The sequence below is a fragment of the Centroberyx gerrardi genome, chromosome 22, assembly GCF_048128805.1.
Source record: "Centroberyx gerrardi isolate f3 chromosome 22, fCenGer3.hap1.cur.20231027, whole genome shotgun sequence".
Classification (NCBI taxonomy): Eukaryota; Metazoa; Chordata; class Actinopteri; order Beryciformes; family Berycidae; genus Centroberyx; species Centroberyx gerrardi.
In genome coordinates, this window is record NC_136018.1 from 21,423,647 (window position 1) to 21,440,843 (window position 17,197).

General features: G+C 41.1%; 1 protein-coding gene across 1 annotated transcript in view; it reads right to left on the reverse strand.

Annotated features, from left to right (window-relative positions):
• The window catches only part of plppr4b (phospholipid phosphatase related 4b), a 38,424-nt gene extending 21,509 nt beyond the window's left edge, over positions 1–16,915 (reverse strand). Inside the window, exons 1-2 of the mRNA XM_071924087.2 lie at positions 16,844–16,915; positions 4,411–4,596 (exon numbers count right to left, since the gene is read on the reverse strand). Of these exons, the coding sequence (XP_071780188.2) occupies positions 4,411–4,596; positions 16,844–16,915 (258 nt within the window). The remainder of the gene's footprint in view (positions 1–4,410; positions 4,597–16,843) is intronic.
• Between the last annotated feature and the right edge of the window lie 282 nt (positions 16,916–17,197).

Sequence of the window (17,197 nt, forward strand, 5' to 3'; positions counted from 1 at the left end):
AGCTAATGACTGCATTGTGACTCGTCATTATGCTGTTTCTTGTCTGCTGTCTTTCTCTTCATCCAAAAACTACTGAGTCCATGGTCTAGTGAGTGTATAACTCTAGCTTGGTAAAGCAGTCCAGTACCACATTGAACAAGGCATTCGTAGAACTGCAACGTCTTACGTACCTGCCAACACCTCACCACTGCTAACGTCGTCTTAATGACCACAGACTTCACCGAACATCTGGGTTTTTGTTTCATGACTATCTTGAAAAGTTACAAATACCTGGTTCAAACATAATCTGGTAAAATAATAAGGTAAGTCACATTTTAAGTGTTCTACATTGACTATTTTCAAAGACTTTCCTGTGATTGTATGAGCATTCCAGCACATATGGCCCTAAACCCCACCCATGTGGATATTCCAATAGGTTAAAACAAACACTAACAACTATTTGTAGACCATGACACGGAACAAGTCATACACATGCATCAAACAATCCGATATATGCAGGATGGAAAAGCCCCCTGATGTTTGTGCTGGAAATAGCACCAAGAAAAAATCATTTTTTGCAACTGAGCATTTAAAATGTGCGTGCGCGTGTGTGCGCGCTCTTTCAGAAGCCTCCAAGGAAGCAGATGACATGCCCGCCCAGCTAAAATAGATGCACACGGACAAGCTAGCCTGTCTGGCCCGAGGTGGGCAGGATCATGGCTGATATTATAGATCAACAGTCAGCAAGCTGGCCTGGAGGGGGCCTGTCCTGCTGACCCACAGCTGAACTTGTGCCTCCTATCTCTAGGATATGCGGGTGTGTGTGTATCTGAGCATGTTCGAAGGAGTCCATGCCAAAGGCGAAGATTTTTTTTTTAAACTTTTGTGTGTGGGTGTGTGACCACCAGTGTGTTTATACCAGTCACCAAAGCCTGAGCTAATGGGAATACCCTTGTTCCAGGTGAGTCTTCAAGTCTACGAACGTGTCAATGATAGTTTGTCCTCTCCTTAAGATAAGATGAGATGAACTTTATTGATCCCCAAGGGGAAAATGGGTCATTGCAGCTGCAGAGAGTTGGATACAGATAAAAATACAATAAAGAAATCATACTGAACATTTGAGATGCAGCATCTTCATCATGCTAAGACAGAGCTCCTATTGGCTTGCAAGAATGCTCGCTATGTTGAGTATTGAATGCTTTACAGATTTGCAGATGTTTGCAGTAACAGATTAACAACTTGACAGTCTAGGGTCAAGAACATACAGTGTACGCAAAGTGTACAAATGTGCACTGTTGGCTAATGGCTATTCACACCAATTTGCAAATTTGCATCAGATTTACAGATGTAAGGAACATAAGATGTGTCCAGAAATATGTACCTTCTCATGTCCAGAGATATGAACAGAAATATGAACAGGCAAAGTGCATAAAGAGAGTTCAGAGAGTAGAAGTAGGGCAGTGCCTGGTAGTCTGGAGCACAGCATAGAGACAATTAGAGAACTTCAGCACCCTCCTGGTTCAGTGATGCTGGGGATGTTGTTGCGGGAAGCATTGTGTAGCCAGATGGCAGTCGGCATGAATGAGCGCTTGAAGCCTCCTTGCTGCACCTTGGGGTAGATGGGGTAGAGCCTAAAGGTGCTCCATAGCTGCATCAGCTCATCGTAAAGACGGTGGGAGGCATTGTCCGAGATGGAGATCAGTTTAAATCTCATCCTCATCTATGCCACTGTCTCTAGCCTCTATCACTGCTAGCCTTCTTTACCAGTTTGTTAGAACCTGTAGAATTGAACCATCTACATTTCATCTCTCCCAGTTCTTCTCCACCACTGATCCTCCCCCAAACCGTTTTTGTGGGAGTTGTAGTGTCACCCCAGAAATTGAGGTAATCTATCATGCTGTGTAATCCGTAATCCATAATGTGTATACTAGTGTGTGTGTGTCCATCAAGCACTCTGCAGGTCTACTTTAGCTGCTGGCAGAAAGTAAGTACATTTACTCAAGCACTATTCTGTACAAGAAAGTACAAGATTTTTAGAGCCTATTTATTACTAACCAAGCACCTTCTTACATTTATACAGATTTATTGCTGATGTCTTGGTTTCTGAGAAATGGTCGACAAGCCACCTTCTAGCATTTGTCAGCAATATTAATGCAGGTCAACGAGGAATGAAACCAAGTCCTTCCAAGTAGTTCTACTACATATTCTTACTATGACTTAAGAGGATGAAGTAAATGTTATGCTTGCATATGATGTTGAGAAAACTAGCTCATGTAATAATTTATTTAAAAAAGATGGATTTTTGACTTTGAGCCAGCTGTATTCAGAGCAAGCATAAATGGACCACTGATAGCTTAATCCACAGACATCATAGTATTGATGATAGAAAGCCTCATAGCTCTGAAATAAAATATGATAGTGAACTTCTCCTTTGTACCTACTTAAGTATCTTACATTTAATATCAAATACTCTACTATTTTAACCTAAATATGATTTTGAAAAAAGGACATTTCTTTTTACCAAAGTACTTTTCCAGCAAGGTTATGGTCAACTATATAGGCTTTACAGTTGTATCACAAATCTTCCAGCAACTAAGTCTGGCGCCATCATGGAGGTACAGTGGCTGTGTGCAAAAAATGACTAAATATATAACAACCAGGCTAGAAAGAGTAAGGTACTTCAACATTGTTGTGGGTGTAGGTCAATTCAGTGGTGTTAGAAGTAAAAGTGAATGGCCGGATAAGGTGGATTTGTTTCCAAATTTAGGTTGCTGTGACACAGGAAACACTCACAAGAAAAACTAAGCTCTACGAGTCAGCTCAGTTAACCTGAACAAACTGAGAAAGAAACTGAGTCTTATTTAGAGGATTAATATCTGCAGGTGCTCTTTGGAAAAGTCAAGTAAGATCAACCTCAACTGAAGAAAATAGAGTGGTTCTACCTTGTAAAGGGTTATTATTCTCTGTGAAAATGGAGTCACTCAAAACAAAGTCCAAGGCACTCTGCCATTTATACAAAATCTAAAAGCCCTAGGACATGGCAACATTAAAACTAATGTGTTGTATAAATGGCAGAGTCCCTTGCCCCTTTCTTTTGAGTGACTCCATTTCCACAGATGAGGACATTAACCTTTTACAAGGTAGAGCCACTCCTGTTGCTTCAATGTAAGCTGGTTTTTGGTTTTGTTAGCTAACATGCTAATTTAGCAAATCAACCAATGTTAATGTTAAAGGACAGTTCCAGCGTGATTGGAGTTGCTAATTTCCTGCAACCCCTTACTGTTTTACATCACTGTAGATTGCTTTCCTGTGCTTTTATCATATCATGAGATATTTGCTAATTTTCCTTCGTCTTAGTTGTTTTTAAAAGAAGTATTTCAAACATTTTGAAACAAACACTGTCTAAATATTACTCCCAGTTAAGTTACTCCCAGTAAAGAAGAGGGCAGCAATTTTAAGCTGTAATTGTGTAAAAGCTAGCTTTAATTTCTGTGTAATTTTATGGACTATAGCTGGCTACATGTTGGCTTGACTGGGTTGTGATTGACTGAAGGCGGGTGCTAATGAAACCGCAGAGAATGTTAGCTGTTGGTTGAAAGATTTAATTTGGAGCAAAGTAGAAATCGAACACATAATGACCTGGAAGTGATATATTTGTTTACAAGCAAAAAGCGGAAGTATACCCCCCTGTCTCTGCTTGACTCTCGCAATGTTCCAGAATGCGTGCATTATTATGAAAATGTAAAAGTTTATAGGCTGATATTAGCGTTCTGATACAATTTGCAAAATGCGATTTTCAGTGATGGATTACCTTCAGCAACCAAATTAGAAGTCTAGGGAATTGTTTTCTATGATATTTGGAATTGAATGGGAATGAATGAGCCTGAGAGGTTTGGCAAAACTTATTTAAAAATATTTTGAATTGTGGTGCATGCATGTAAAAAGGACGGAAAACATAAAAAATGAGCAAAAACATCCAATCACGCTTGAATTAACATGTGACTACTAGCCACTATAAACGCTAGCTTCTACTGAATAAGTTAGCTAGTGTGCAAATCAGATGTGTTAACAAGACAGCTACCATTCCGGTGGCCAAATCCGGACACAAAAACTTTCTGGTAAAATAGGTAACCAGATACTGTGGTTAGCTAGCTAACAAGCTGAGATTATCTACACAAAAAATTTATCAGATGTATCAGTGCTGAAATGATCAGTTCCCAGTCAAAAACAGCACAAAAATTAACCATGTCTATTTAGTTCTGTTGCCAGGGCTGAGTTGCACCTTTAGAAACGCAACTATGCTGCTCACAGCTATTGCTGCCTAAGAGCTGAGGATCTCCAATATGGCCACTAGAGGGTGTGTTACGTCACCTGAAAGCTCTCTATTACTGAAGTAAGGAATTGGCACTGGCCTGGTTCTTTCTTCCCTACCGTGATAGCGGGTCCGGCGAAGGCCAGGCTGAGCAGCATCAACAGGGGGATGACCTCATGATTGGGGTCAATGTAGGGCAGACTCAGGCTGCGGTCGTGGCAGCTGAAGCCGGACTTCACCGGCTTGAACACGTCCGTCCACTCCAGGAAGTACAGGCTGACTACGGACGACACCAGGATCGGCAGCTATCAATTGCAGAAACGGAAGAGCCAAGCAGAGAGAGAGAGGAATAACAGAGATGAAGCAGCGCAAAAGTCACAAACAGCTGGGGGGAGAGGAGGTTTAACAGATTGTCAATGAATAAATAAATAGATAAACAGGCAGGAAAGGCTGCAAATGTCCCCATAACCCTATGGTTCAATGACCATGCTAATTTGAGTTGATAACGAAGGACGGAGGCTTGGAAAATAGTTTTCATGACCTGAGGGGGCTGGCGATGGTGTTGGGGGTGATGGAGGATGGCATGTGGAATTAATTGCACTTATGAACATCAAGTGCTCATACTAATCAGGGATCTGAACTCAAATCTATGTATGAATCCTCCTCATGCCATCAAACAAAATGAGAAACGGCTAATTCACGCTGCTAACAGCCCGCGTGAGGCCTCGAGATCGTAAAAAGACTGATCATAACGCAGCAGTTAAATCACAACCATGAAATAAAGTTAATAAAACTTGTGTTGATTTCTCCGTCGAACGAATGAAAGCATCTGTCTCAGATACCCGGGGATAAGCTCAATGCAGCGCTTAAACATTTAAAGGCTCTGGATGGCTTTAGTAAGGTTTCCGCTGTGGATATGCTGGGATGAATCACTGCAGTGATTTCACCACTGACTTGTCACAGTCTTGCACATTCAGACACAGAATTGTGAAGTGCTGGGGGTTCGAGGGCATTTCGCTAGGGGGACGAGATCCATCCTTGACAGGGTATAAGCTCTGGCCTGTTTGAATATCTTGGAGAGGCGGTTGCTTTATAGCCCCCTATAAAAGACTACAGAATCTGAGGAGGAAAGACAAGGATTTAACTGGCATGACTAAGTCAAATAAATGAAATGACAGGTTGGGAATAAAAACAACACAGACTTTGGGGGGAAATGTGAGTACCTACAAAATTGCTTTGAGATACTTATCACCAAGACTTGAAAAGAACGAAATAAGAACTCCAATATCGACAGAGTTCGAGAACTCCTTTACACACGGCAACACCCTGTGGTTTTGCTGTTGTCAAAATCCCTTTGCAGACGTTTTCTTACAACCCTCAAGCCACTGTAGCATACCATTAAGAGCAAAAGTGTACCGCCGAGAAATTAGGTGCATGTGTAGGCAAAAACCAGATATGTAATTGAACTTAGCAAAGTGTCCGCCGAGGACTGCAGTGAAATGCGTCACTGGGGGTTGAATCTCACCCCGGGGCGTAATAGGCATCATCATGCAGCTTAATATCCTGATTCACTTGTACACAGCGACTGGCGCGTTGGCTTGCTTAGCTAATGTTAAGTGGAGCAGTGTGATGGAGGAGGGCCCCGCTGGGAGCCGAACAGAGGGGCCTCTCTTCAAGTCAGCGCCGCTCAACACACTCCTGCTGCGAGCTGAGCCACAACACTAAAGGCACACACACACATTGACACACTCTAACACACATATAAGCGCACACAGCCACACAGAGGGCCTCTGTTTGCATACCTCCTTCCCTCCTCTATCTCACTTTTCTGCCAGTGGTTACTCGTTTAAATTGCGTAGTCATTTCACAGTTCTACTTTATTAATGCTAATTTATTTAAGGGGAAATTTGAGTTCGATTTTATTTACAATCACAATCCCTAGTCTAAGTTCATTAAAAGTTATTGGAGGTATATAGATAATTTATTTTTTATCTGGAGTGGTAATGCTAAAGACTTAAAAGAATTCCATGCTTTCATGAATTCAAGAAAGGAATCCATCAAATTCACATTGTGTTATGATCTGGAACGTATTTCTTTTTTGGATGTTTTGGTGAAAAAAGTGGGAACTTCTTTACATACTGAAGTATATAAAAAGGAAACTGATAGAAATACTTTTCTACAATTTAGCAGTTATCATTCACCAGCATTAAAAAGAAGTCTACCGTATAGTCAATTACTAAGGATTAGACGCATTTGTAATTCTGATGATTCTTTTGAGTCACATGCTAAAGATCTTTAAAAGAAGTTTTAAAGTGAGGGGATATGGGGATGCATTATTGGACAATCATCTTAATAAGGTACGCCAAGTTCAGCGATCTGACGTGATTCGTGACTCCCCCTGCTGGGATAGACCTGTTGGGCCAGCTGTGGACATCTATAATTAACCCCACCTGTGTCTATGGATTGTGAAATTGCCAATACACACGCTGAAGAAGGGCGTCTTGCCCGAAACGTCCGTGTGGCAAATAAAAAGTCAATTTGGTGTGCTGTCCTAGTTTTCCTTTCACAGTTCTACTTTTACCAGCCTATCATTCCTTCCTTTTCTCCTTCCTTCCTAACAAGATTAAGTTGATCAAAAAGAGCTGTATGTGATCTTGTTTCACACCAATCAGTCTGTGCAACATTAGTGGTGTCTTGAAGAAATGAGTAAGATGTAGGTAAATTGAGGGAGATTGGAAAGATGGAAGGAAGGAAGGAAGGAAGGAAGATTTTGTCTCTACTGCCAAAGAGCAGAGTATGGGTAAAGGGTTTTTACCAGTTTTACATTAGTCGTGTCTCAAGGAAATGAGGATGATGTAGGGAAATGGAGGGAGAGTGGAAGGAAGGAGGGAAGGAAGGAAGGAAGGAACGTATGAACAAAGGAAGAAAGTGAGGAAGGAAGGAAGAAATTAACAAAGGAAGAAAGTGAGGAAGGAAAGAAGGAAGGAAGGAATGAAGGAAGGAAGATTTTGTCTGTACCTTTGAAATGGGTAATCAGTGTACATCCTCCATTGCAGGTGTATTGCTGTAGAGAACCCACAGTGCCGCTGCAGCACTACACCTCCATGTAAAACAGTGAAGACAGCAATTTCACTCGTCCCAGCCATCTTCAAATATTCATGCGAGTTAAATCGCTGAGTTGCTTAAGCCATTATAAGGTACTGAAGAAGGAGTCGCTTTACACTGAGCAACAGAGGCAAAAGATCTAATGTTCTCCACACAATTGTAAATGTCTTCCTTTGAGGTAACTTGATACCTTGTAGCTTTTCTTTTAAAGATGCTCATAAAACATGCATTTCCCAGGTTTGATCCATCACCTCCTGTGTGTCGAGAAGATGTTCCTGACCACATGGGCTCGTATGGGTAAAACCAGGAATTCTCATGCGTCGGATCGGATACGCAGCCATTTACTTCAATGCAGCTGCTCCAGTGGCCACACACGCAACGCATTGACGGATCTGAAACTGAGCCGGACCAGAGACGGAACTTTGGAGATACACATGGCTTCTGTTTTTGTCAGACTACACATGTCTGTTGCGAGCCAACAGTGTGTAGTGACAAGATTTTGCTTATTATAGTCATTTATCACTGTGTCAGTAAACAAAATAGAGGATGGAGATGAGGTTATTATAGAGCCGCTGAGATTTGGTTACAGTATGCCTACACTATGTATCTAAGTATATGGTACATTAATGTTCCTCACGGTACAACTTGAGTTGTTTATGGAAAAATAAGCAAAACTAGATAATTGTGTTCACTTACCCATAGGTAAAATGTGGATGGGCAAAACACAACCGGCAGACCGCAGGCGGAACAAGAACGGACATGGTGTAGCAGCAAAGTGCTGCAACTGGGCTGCAACAAGTTCGGATACGCAAATGTTATGCATGCTGTGTAGTTCAGGCATTAAATTGAAAAGAAGGTAATATATTTTCATGAAAACGGTACACAGTGCAGCTATAATGGAATGTTCACTGGTGGATGGACGTATGGATGAAAGGATGAGTGGATGGTCGATTAGATGGATGGAGCAACATGCATATGTAAGATAAGAGGACGCATCTTGCTTCTAGCTTGCATATGCTTCATATTGAAGCTAGGTCACGACTCTTTCTGCGCAACCCCCCCCCTGACTTTCTCTCTTTCTCCCTCTCTCTCTCTCTCTCTGTCAGCCCATTTCTCCATCTCCCTTCTCTCTCAGGTCTCCTTTCTTAGCTCAGCATCAAGCTCTCGTCCAGCATCTCGGCTTGTGGAAAGAGGAAATATAGGTCAGTGGTGTCAGCGCTCGTACCGCTGCACCACCTTGCCGACTGCGCTCTCTGAAGAATACTGTACACTCTATACTTCAGATCATATGGGAAATTGCAGCCTGATTTGTGAGGGTCGCTAGGAAGCCAATGACATTTGATATGCTTCAGTTTTAGTGAGCCTAGAACATCTATATTGAACATTTGCTGGTGCGTAAAAAGGGAATTCAGCCAATGTAAATGAGTCTTTGACCATCTCAACAAGCTTTTCATGTGAGAGCAGTTTGGGCGCAAGCTGCATCATGACATTTTGAATCCATGCTATGAAGCTCAATTCACACCATAGTAAACAACACAAAACTGTCACTACTCGTGTCCAACAGCTAATTAAAATGCGCAGCAAACTGGGGTAGATTGTCAGGCTTCATGTGGCTCAGTTTAGCATGTTGCAGAACTGATTAGACGAGTTTTCCATTTCATCGTGTGGGGGGGAATACAGATTGGTCTCCGTCGGTTTGTTTGTTCATTTGTCCATCGCGCACAAAATGTCAGACACCACTGATTCGGAGAATGATGCATCTCACCACTCCGTTTTGGCATGTTCAGAATTACACATACAGTATTTGTTACTGATCTAACCGGGGGGGAACTGCATCATTTGCGGGGAACGACGTGTTTACCATTACCTTGCTTTATCTGCTTCTATCAAAGGTGTCAACACACAACGTATCATTGAGCACAGGTCTCCGAGATGCAGAGAATCACAGCTGCTTGAGAATTTTAAATGGCAGCAACTGTAGTGACAACTCTCCTTTATGGCTACCCAGAATAAATTCGGATAAGTGCGAGGCCTGGTGCCATACAACACTCCCATCCCTGAGATCCCACTCATTGACGGCCAGAACTCAGTGATAACAGAGACGAGAGAACAGTGAAGAGACAGTGAAGTTTGAATAATGGATGTGTGAAAATGGAAAGCAGGCTTTGGCTGTCGGTTATTTTTGGTGGGCTTTGATGGGCTAGCGGCACAGATAGCGATGGAGCACTCTCAATACGTTGAGGTGTCCGATGGGTAAGTCTGCCATTATGAAGTGACCACTGACGCCACCAATAGACCGAGATCCTTCTGAAAAAGGGAGAAAATGTAAAAAAGTCGACTGGTGGGGTTAACAGTCACTATTGAGGGAGCCTCTACTGCTGCCAAAAAAGTAATTTTAAAAAGTTGGTTTCAACTTATTATCTATGTGATTTAGGCTGATAACACAGGTGTATTTTTACATAACAATCTTGCCAAATGCAGCTTTAAAGCTTAGACTGTATCCTATGACATTCTACAACTAGAAAGATTAACTGCCAAATTAAATGGCACACAAAGAACAATGCTATTGGTCCCGTGATATTATATTTTCTCACTGGCTCATATGAATCCTTTTTTAATCTCTTTCTCTGTTCATAACAATGTAAGTGTTGGGGCACACCACTGTTGTCAACACTTAATAGATTTACCTATATGGGTATGATTTTAATTGTACTGATCACTTTGTCTTGTTTCCTGTATTCATATAATTTATTGCATAATTATTTATGATTTATTATTTATCATTATTCATTTATTTATTTATTTTATGTTCCTCTACTTTAATGTTTTCTGCCTTCCTCTTTCTTTTTGTCTTGTTTTCTTTGCCTTATGTCTGTCTTCCAATTTCTTTAGTCAAGAAATAATTGTTGACACAAGGTGAGAGACTGGTCTTCTGACTAACTGGTTTACTGAGTGACTGATGCACTGCTTTACTGACTGACTGGCTGATTGGTTGACTGACTGGTTTACTGACTGTTTGACTGACCATATGACTGAACTCCCAGACCTAGTGAGTAGCAGGTCAAGGCCGACTGATACAAGAAACACTGGCAGCTGAACACCAGAAGAGGCTTCAGTCAGAGTGCAGGAATAGCTGAGTGTTAAATCATGGACTGTTATGTCTTAGTATTCCTTACGCTCTCTTTCTCTGAAAAGCTTCTGCTCCTCTGGGAGAATTCAGCTCACCGCAGCCGAGCAGCGATGCTCCATTGCCCTACATCCGCTACAACTCTGCCAGACTCCTCTTTCTCTGTAAATCTCTCTGTCTCCTTCTCTTTCTCTTTGTCTCTCACACAAAGACTGTCTATCTGTCTCACATACTGAACTATTCTAATATCTTCGCTATCATTTTATCCCTTTCTTTACTTTCTTGCTGTCTCTCTGTCCTGAATTCTAGGGTTCAACTAAGATGTTTTTTTCAAGGCCAACATGATACCGATATTTTTGGATTAAAGCTGCCAAACCCAATATTTGGTGCTGATATTCTAAACATCTAAACAGCATCTAAATGTCTTTAAATTTGAACATTTTTGTGTCAAAAAATTCCTACGAATTCCAAGTATTCAGTATTTCCCCCAGAATTGTATTCTTGTCAGGGTGGAAAAGCCTCTGCATTTAGACCATGGGACACTAAAACTCAGAATATTACTACTAATAACATACTCATGCACACTTGTTGAATCCAATCAAAATGTCACATTAGAATCAATTCAGTTTAAGGGCTTCCCATAGACAACCACTGTAATATTGATCAATTCTACATAAAATATGTAATCAATCAAACTGAATCATATCCATCATATCAGAGGTGGAGAGCACTGACTGGACCAGATCTGATTTTTAATTAAAGGGCAATATCGGACAGATATATCAGAACCCCTCAAGCCAAGGTTAGGTTTCCACTAGCTAATGCCTGTTAGATAACGTAGCATGCAAGTAAGTATGTACATGGCCAACTATAATTAGTATATATATCATTTCCATGTAATTTGGTGTGAATTATCCATGTGAATTTCCATGTAAATAAACCTTTCAAAGTGTAGGTTTTCATAATTCATAGCAAAAATAATTGGCCATCTTTTAAAGGATTCTTTTTTTTTAGCTGGAAATGTCTCTATTTTTACATTTAAAATCAGTTACTGTAAATGGATACGTTTTCAGTGGAGTAAGCGTATCATTATAGTAATATCGTAGCAGTATAATAATATACCTCATTTAAAGAGGCATTAAGTAATCTATAAAGCCAGAAATCTCAGCGCCTTGCGAAGTAATCGTTGAGTAATCATTAAGTCATCAACCCCTGCAGATACAGTATATTATGGTCATTTTGTGTTATGGGGCAGGAAAAATCGTACTTATCGCACCTTTAAGGTAGAGTAAATGACCATATTTTTGCAGTTAATCTTTGCTGTTTTTTCTAACAATATCTTTCCATTATTTTTGGTATTTTCCAATTTTTTAGTTCATTTGCCGCCAGTTTTAAAAAAATTTTTTTTTAACTCTACTGCACCCTTCAGTATATGGTAAAATAAAAGTTCACCTCCCGAGCTCTAGTAGGGCTTCAGATCTTATTATCTCTTAAAGGGCCAGGAATATTCTAAAACCTTACTGACACAACGACTGACCAACTTCTTCATCCAATGAGTGGATGTGAACCATCTTTTTTCTATTGTAAATATTCTACTGGTTTTTACACACCGAACAAAGCAAGGGTGAGCGCTGACCCCTGGCATTTTTCTCACCTGGGCAAATGAACCAAACTAAAGGAAGGCTCCAGAGTTCAATTAAAACTCTCCAAACCTGGTGTAAACACACCCCAAAAACACAAAAATGCTGCAAAAATAAAGCTAGGTACTGAGGAAAAGGATTCTGAAAATGTGGGTTCCTGAGAAAAAGTTATAATACCATCACTCCAGGAGGTGAATGACCAATAAGTCCTCGTCAAGAAAAGGAGTCTTTGTGCGGGTGTTTCCTTTGTTTTCACCATACCCTTTATGCATGCTATCCTTTATCTAGGCTAATGGCCATACCGATTCTTACAATTATGCATATGATTTAATCTTTTGTTTTCACCCAGTTTTAGATAACAGTTTACAGCCCTCCTCATGCTTCCATTTGTTCCACTTTGGAGGGAAAGCAGCCCCGGGCTTCACAGTGGAGCCTCGCTGCACTTCACCACCAAATCCAAACTAGAGCAGCCAGCCTGATACAAGGAACACAATGACACGGCATCTGTTTCTGAACGTCACATATGGGAGTCCAATCCAACTTCCTTCCACGCAAGATTGGGTTATAATTGATTACCAGTAATGGGATTACAGTAATCGGATTACAAAAAATGCTTATCTCTAACATTTGCTCACTCTACTTAGATTGGAGATACTTTTAAAAATAACCAGGAAATTTGAAATACTTGAAATAATGGTTGATGCAGGTTGTAGATGATGATAATACCATTCAATGATGTCTGTAAATTGGAACTGGAACCATTTATTTGCAAATGTTGTGGATTTTGGAGGCAAAGTATCCATATGTAACTAAAATAAGCAGCAGTAATCTGTAACGTCTCACATCTTGAATGCAACCTTCCCAGCTCTGCCAGCCCAACCATGCAGCATTGGACCACAGAGGGTCCATCATCATACATGATGGATACATCAATTAGGATGATTCATTAGGACCATCATCACTTCTACATCACTGTCCTGTAACATCAATGTTCAAATTATAGAACTCTTCTAAATACCTATGACAATTCACATTGAGTTTACAAGACCCTTCTGACACTTTGGGTAGCAGGATTGTCTAGTGATTAGTGAGGTTGTCCCCCAACCAGATTCAGATTCAGATTCAGATTTATTTTCCATTATTTTAACCAGTGAGCTGGGGTGTGATCCCCTTTGTGTCCGTACCCGCCTAAGTTGCCTTAAGCAAAGTTACTGAACCCCTACCTGCTCCAAGGGTGTTGTAGCTTACTAGCTAGCTGACCCTGCCACCCAACCACAGTGCAAAAAGAGAATTTCAAGTGGCAGTGAGAGATAACTGAATTTTAAAAGTTTGAAGGACTTCATTACCCAGAATTCATGTAACGTAACATCAGTAAATGTCCGTTGGACCTAAATTTCTCCCCTTTAGTGGCTGGTGGTAGCATTGCAAGCCAGACTAGTCTCGCAAGTTGATGACACTGCGAGAAACGCCTGGCCTTCCTCCCTAATAGGAGGAGGAAGGAATAATAGGTATAAGGTGGGTCTGGCCACAAAATGGGGGGCAACTGGACCGTGATTGGACATCCCATCAGCATTGCACCGTGTAACTACACTGAAGGCCCCTTTTCATCGGAGAAGATGTTGTTGCTCTTTATCCTATCGCATTTGGCTAGCTCTATTGGTGGTGACGGACAAAATAGCATGTTGGTTGCACTCACGGTGGACCAGATACCCTGAATGTGCAAAACTGGGTAACACTGCCATGTCAAATCCACGGATGTTGCCAGATTTTACGAAAATCTGATAGGGATCGCTGTGGATGAAGTCAAGTCACATACAGTATAAATGGTAAATATTGCTCTCATGTGCTAAACTCATGGAAGTATGATATTATAGGCTATTATATAGCTAAGCTAAATAACATTGTTAACCAGCTAAGCTAGTGGCGCACTGTGTCTACGTCAAGTTGCTATAGCAAAAGTGCATGTGGTCTGGGTTCAAGCATAGGAACGAATTCTGTGTGTTTATCATGATTTGTTTATGTGGACCTATTTTAGATTAGATCATTTTGCCTAAATATAATCCATAGTCATATGTCAATCTTGAAATTATGCTTTACTACTAGCAAGCTAGCTAGCTAAATGGCTACAGCTATTTAGATGGGGTAGGTAGGTAGCTACTGTAGCTATATGTTGTAAACAAAAAAATAATGCTTAATGCGATATCTTCCTGCACAAATTATTATTTTTGGAGGAACAATAGAGAGTGTAAAAACCAACATGGCGCAAAGTGGAACTAAAAAACAAAAATTTGATGATGGGAGAATTTGAGAATTGGATTTTTGCCCGAATGTGATTGGACCATCTTGCTTATTTGAATAATATTAAACTTTTTAACTTATGCTTGCCACATCCCGGACTGGATTACTCTTCTCACAGACAAAGAAGGGAGGGAAACTGTTCAACTTGTGAAATTGTGTCTGGTGTGCATCTGCTGTTAGGCTAAGATGGGTCAAGTCAAGTCAATGTTTATTTATCCCGCGAGTGAAATTTGGTATGCAGCAAGGCTTAAAAACATTCAGGACATTTTAAAATATAGAACAACAGACACAAAAAAAATGATAGGCCTACTTTATGGAGTTTTGCATAAAAGCGTTGTCTCGTGCACCTTTAAGTTTGGCCAAATGTCTCATGCATACTCCTGCCATGCTAAAACGATACTGATCTGAGGTCCTTCTGAGCTTCCCTCCTGTTCTGAAACTATGGCATAAAGATTTCATAGGGCCGGTGATGAGCCATGAGCGCCGATAGCAGAGATAAATTTCTCAGGGGAGGAGGGATACATTGTGATTGGCAAGCTTTGATCTCCTCTCCAAATCTAATGTGGGACATGGCAGTCATGCCTGACAGGAGAGCAGGATGGGATTCAGCTGAACAGGCCGCTGCCTTGGTTCTCTGGAAACCACGGACTGACAAAGACACTCAGGTCAGAGGAGAAGAGGAGAGAAGAGAAGAGAAGAGAAGAGAAGAGAAGAGAAGAGTTCCCTGTCCTTCGGTTCAAAAGTGCGCCTAATGAAACGCAGAAACACTGTGGTTCATTTAACAGAATTAACTTTCAGCATTGACCTAGTTTAAATACATCCTGCTGTTTGTAAAAATAGGGGGAGAAAAAAATCCTCCATTTAACAGCAGGTGTAGTGATTTCAAAACCCTGAGGCAGCAATTTCTTAAGGTGCATTATTTGTGGTACATAGATCGCCTCTATCTTTCCAAATGATGCACCTCTACATGAAAAGATGGGAATCCCCTGTCCAAGTCCTCACTGAGAAAGGAATTCATTGGATACAGTATGATTCCCATAGTATGCATCATATTTGAGTCAAATCTATCATGTATGATGCCAATTCGATTGTATCCCCTATAGGCCACTCGTGAATTAGAGCATGCATAAACCGCCCGGCAGGGGAACGAGCAACAGTCATCCCATCTTGCGTGCAATTTCTATTGACATCTGAAGTCACAGTGCGCACGCAGGCTCGCATTACCGTAACACCCAATGGATTTCACCCGTATACCTTTACAATGGCAGACGTTATCGGCCCACGGATGACATTATCATGAGGAGAGTGTCTCCTGGTGGCCCTCACTATCGCCCCCTGTCCAGATACACAGAGGAATACCCTCTTCCCCATCCATCACGTCTGCACTACCTTGTCACCACAGATCCATATTATCCAGTATTTTAAGCTATTTTATTACAGTATATGTCTCTGTTTTGTATCATTTTCTTTCCCACGTTTGCATCATTCTTCTGAGTGCTGCACAATTGACTCACACTGTATCTGTATGAATTCAGTTGTTGATATTGCAACCATTTATATGGTTTATAGCACTGGATTGTGTATATTATGCAAAATCTGTTATCTCTCTGACTGTAGACATTGTGTCTATTAGTGTGTGTTTACTTTGCTATATTCATGTTATTTAGACCAAGAGAGGTGAATTGTACTTTTCCCATACCTTTTTTTCTCTATTATAATAATGTTAGGTATTGTGGTTATGTTTTCAACACACTACACTAAGCACTGGAATATAAGGCAGCAATACATTTCAATATACAATAGTAAATTCAGCCATTCTTCTACATATGACAACAGTACCTACTACAGAAAATACTACAATACACACTATATTAACTATTGCAGTAGCTACAGTAGGCTATACTATTGTAAATTGTGCAGAAACACCACAGTACATGCTATAGCAAAAGTACTACACTACAATGATGTGGTATATTATAATCAGAGATGTAGTGGAAGGTCAAATCTAAGTCAGTTTACCCATCTTTTATTTGCAGAATAGGGTTTAGCACCTTTGTAAGGCTGACATAAATCTTTATGATTCAAATTCATAGTATAAATCATAGTAAGTAGTATCAAACTGATGTAAGTTATATGAAGATGGAAAGGGGGGGGGGAAGCATAAATTAATGCTCTGGTGAAAGTAGCCGACAATTGATTTTTTTGTTCATACTGGTGGTTGTTTGCCTTCTGATGCTCTCCAACTGGAGGTCACAGTTTACCCACCTTCTCTATTCACCACCACATCACTGACTGCAATATCTCCACTATGTAGTATGGTTTCCTATGGGAATATTCACAGACTCTGGGGGGAAGAGGGATCAAGCAGCGGCATCAACGCACCTCCACGAAATAGAAGCAGGGCAGCAGGCTGACACTGTCTTTGGTCAGGATCCCCTTCTCTCTTGCAGACATGGTCGGGCCTCTTCCACAGAATATCCACAACAGATCCGAGATTTGACGAGGGAAGGAAGGCTTGTCCTCTTCCAGGCGTCCCGCCGGGATCAGGAGCGCTCCATGCCGCTTGAGCACCGGGATGCGCGGGACAACACCCAGTATCCAGACTCCCGATTCCCCCCCACTCGACCTGGGCCTTTTATCCCCCCCGCCGCTACTGAGAAGCCCGGGGCTCGGTGCCGTGCATGTCTTCGGAGGAGCTGTCAGATAGAAAATAACGGTACCGCTCTGGTTTTTCCA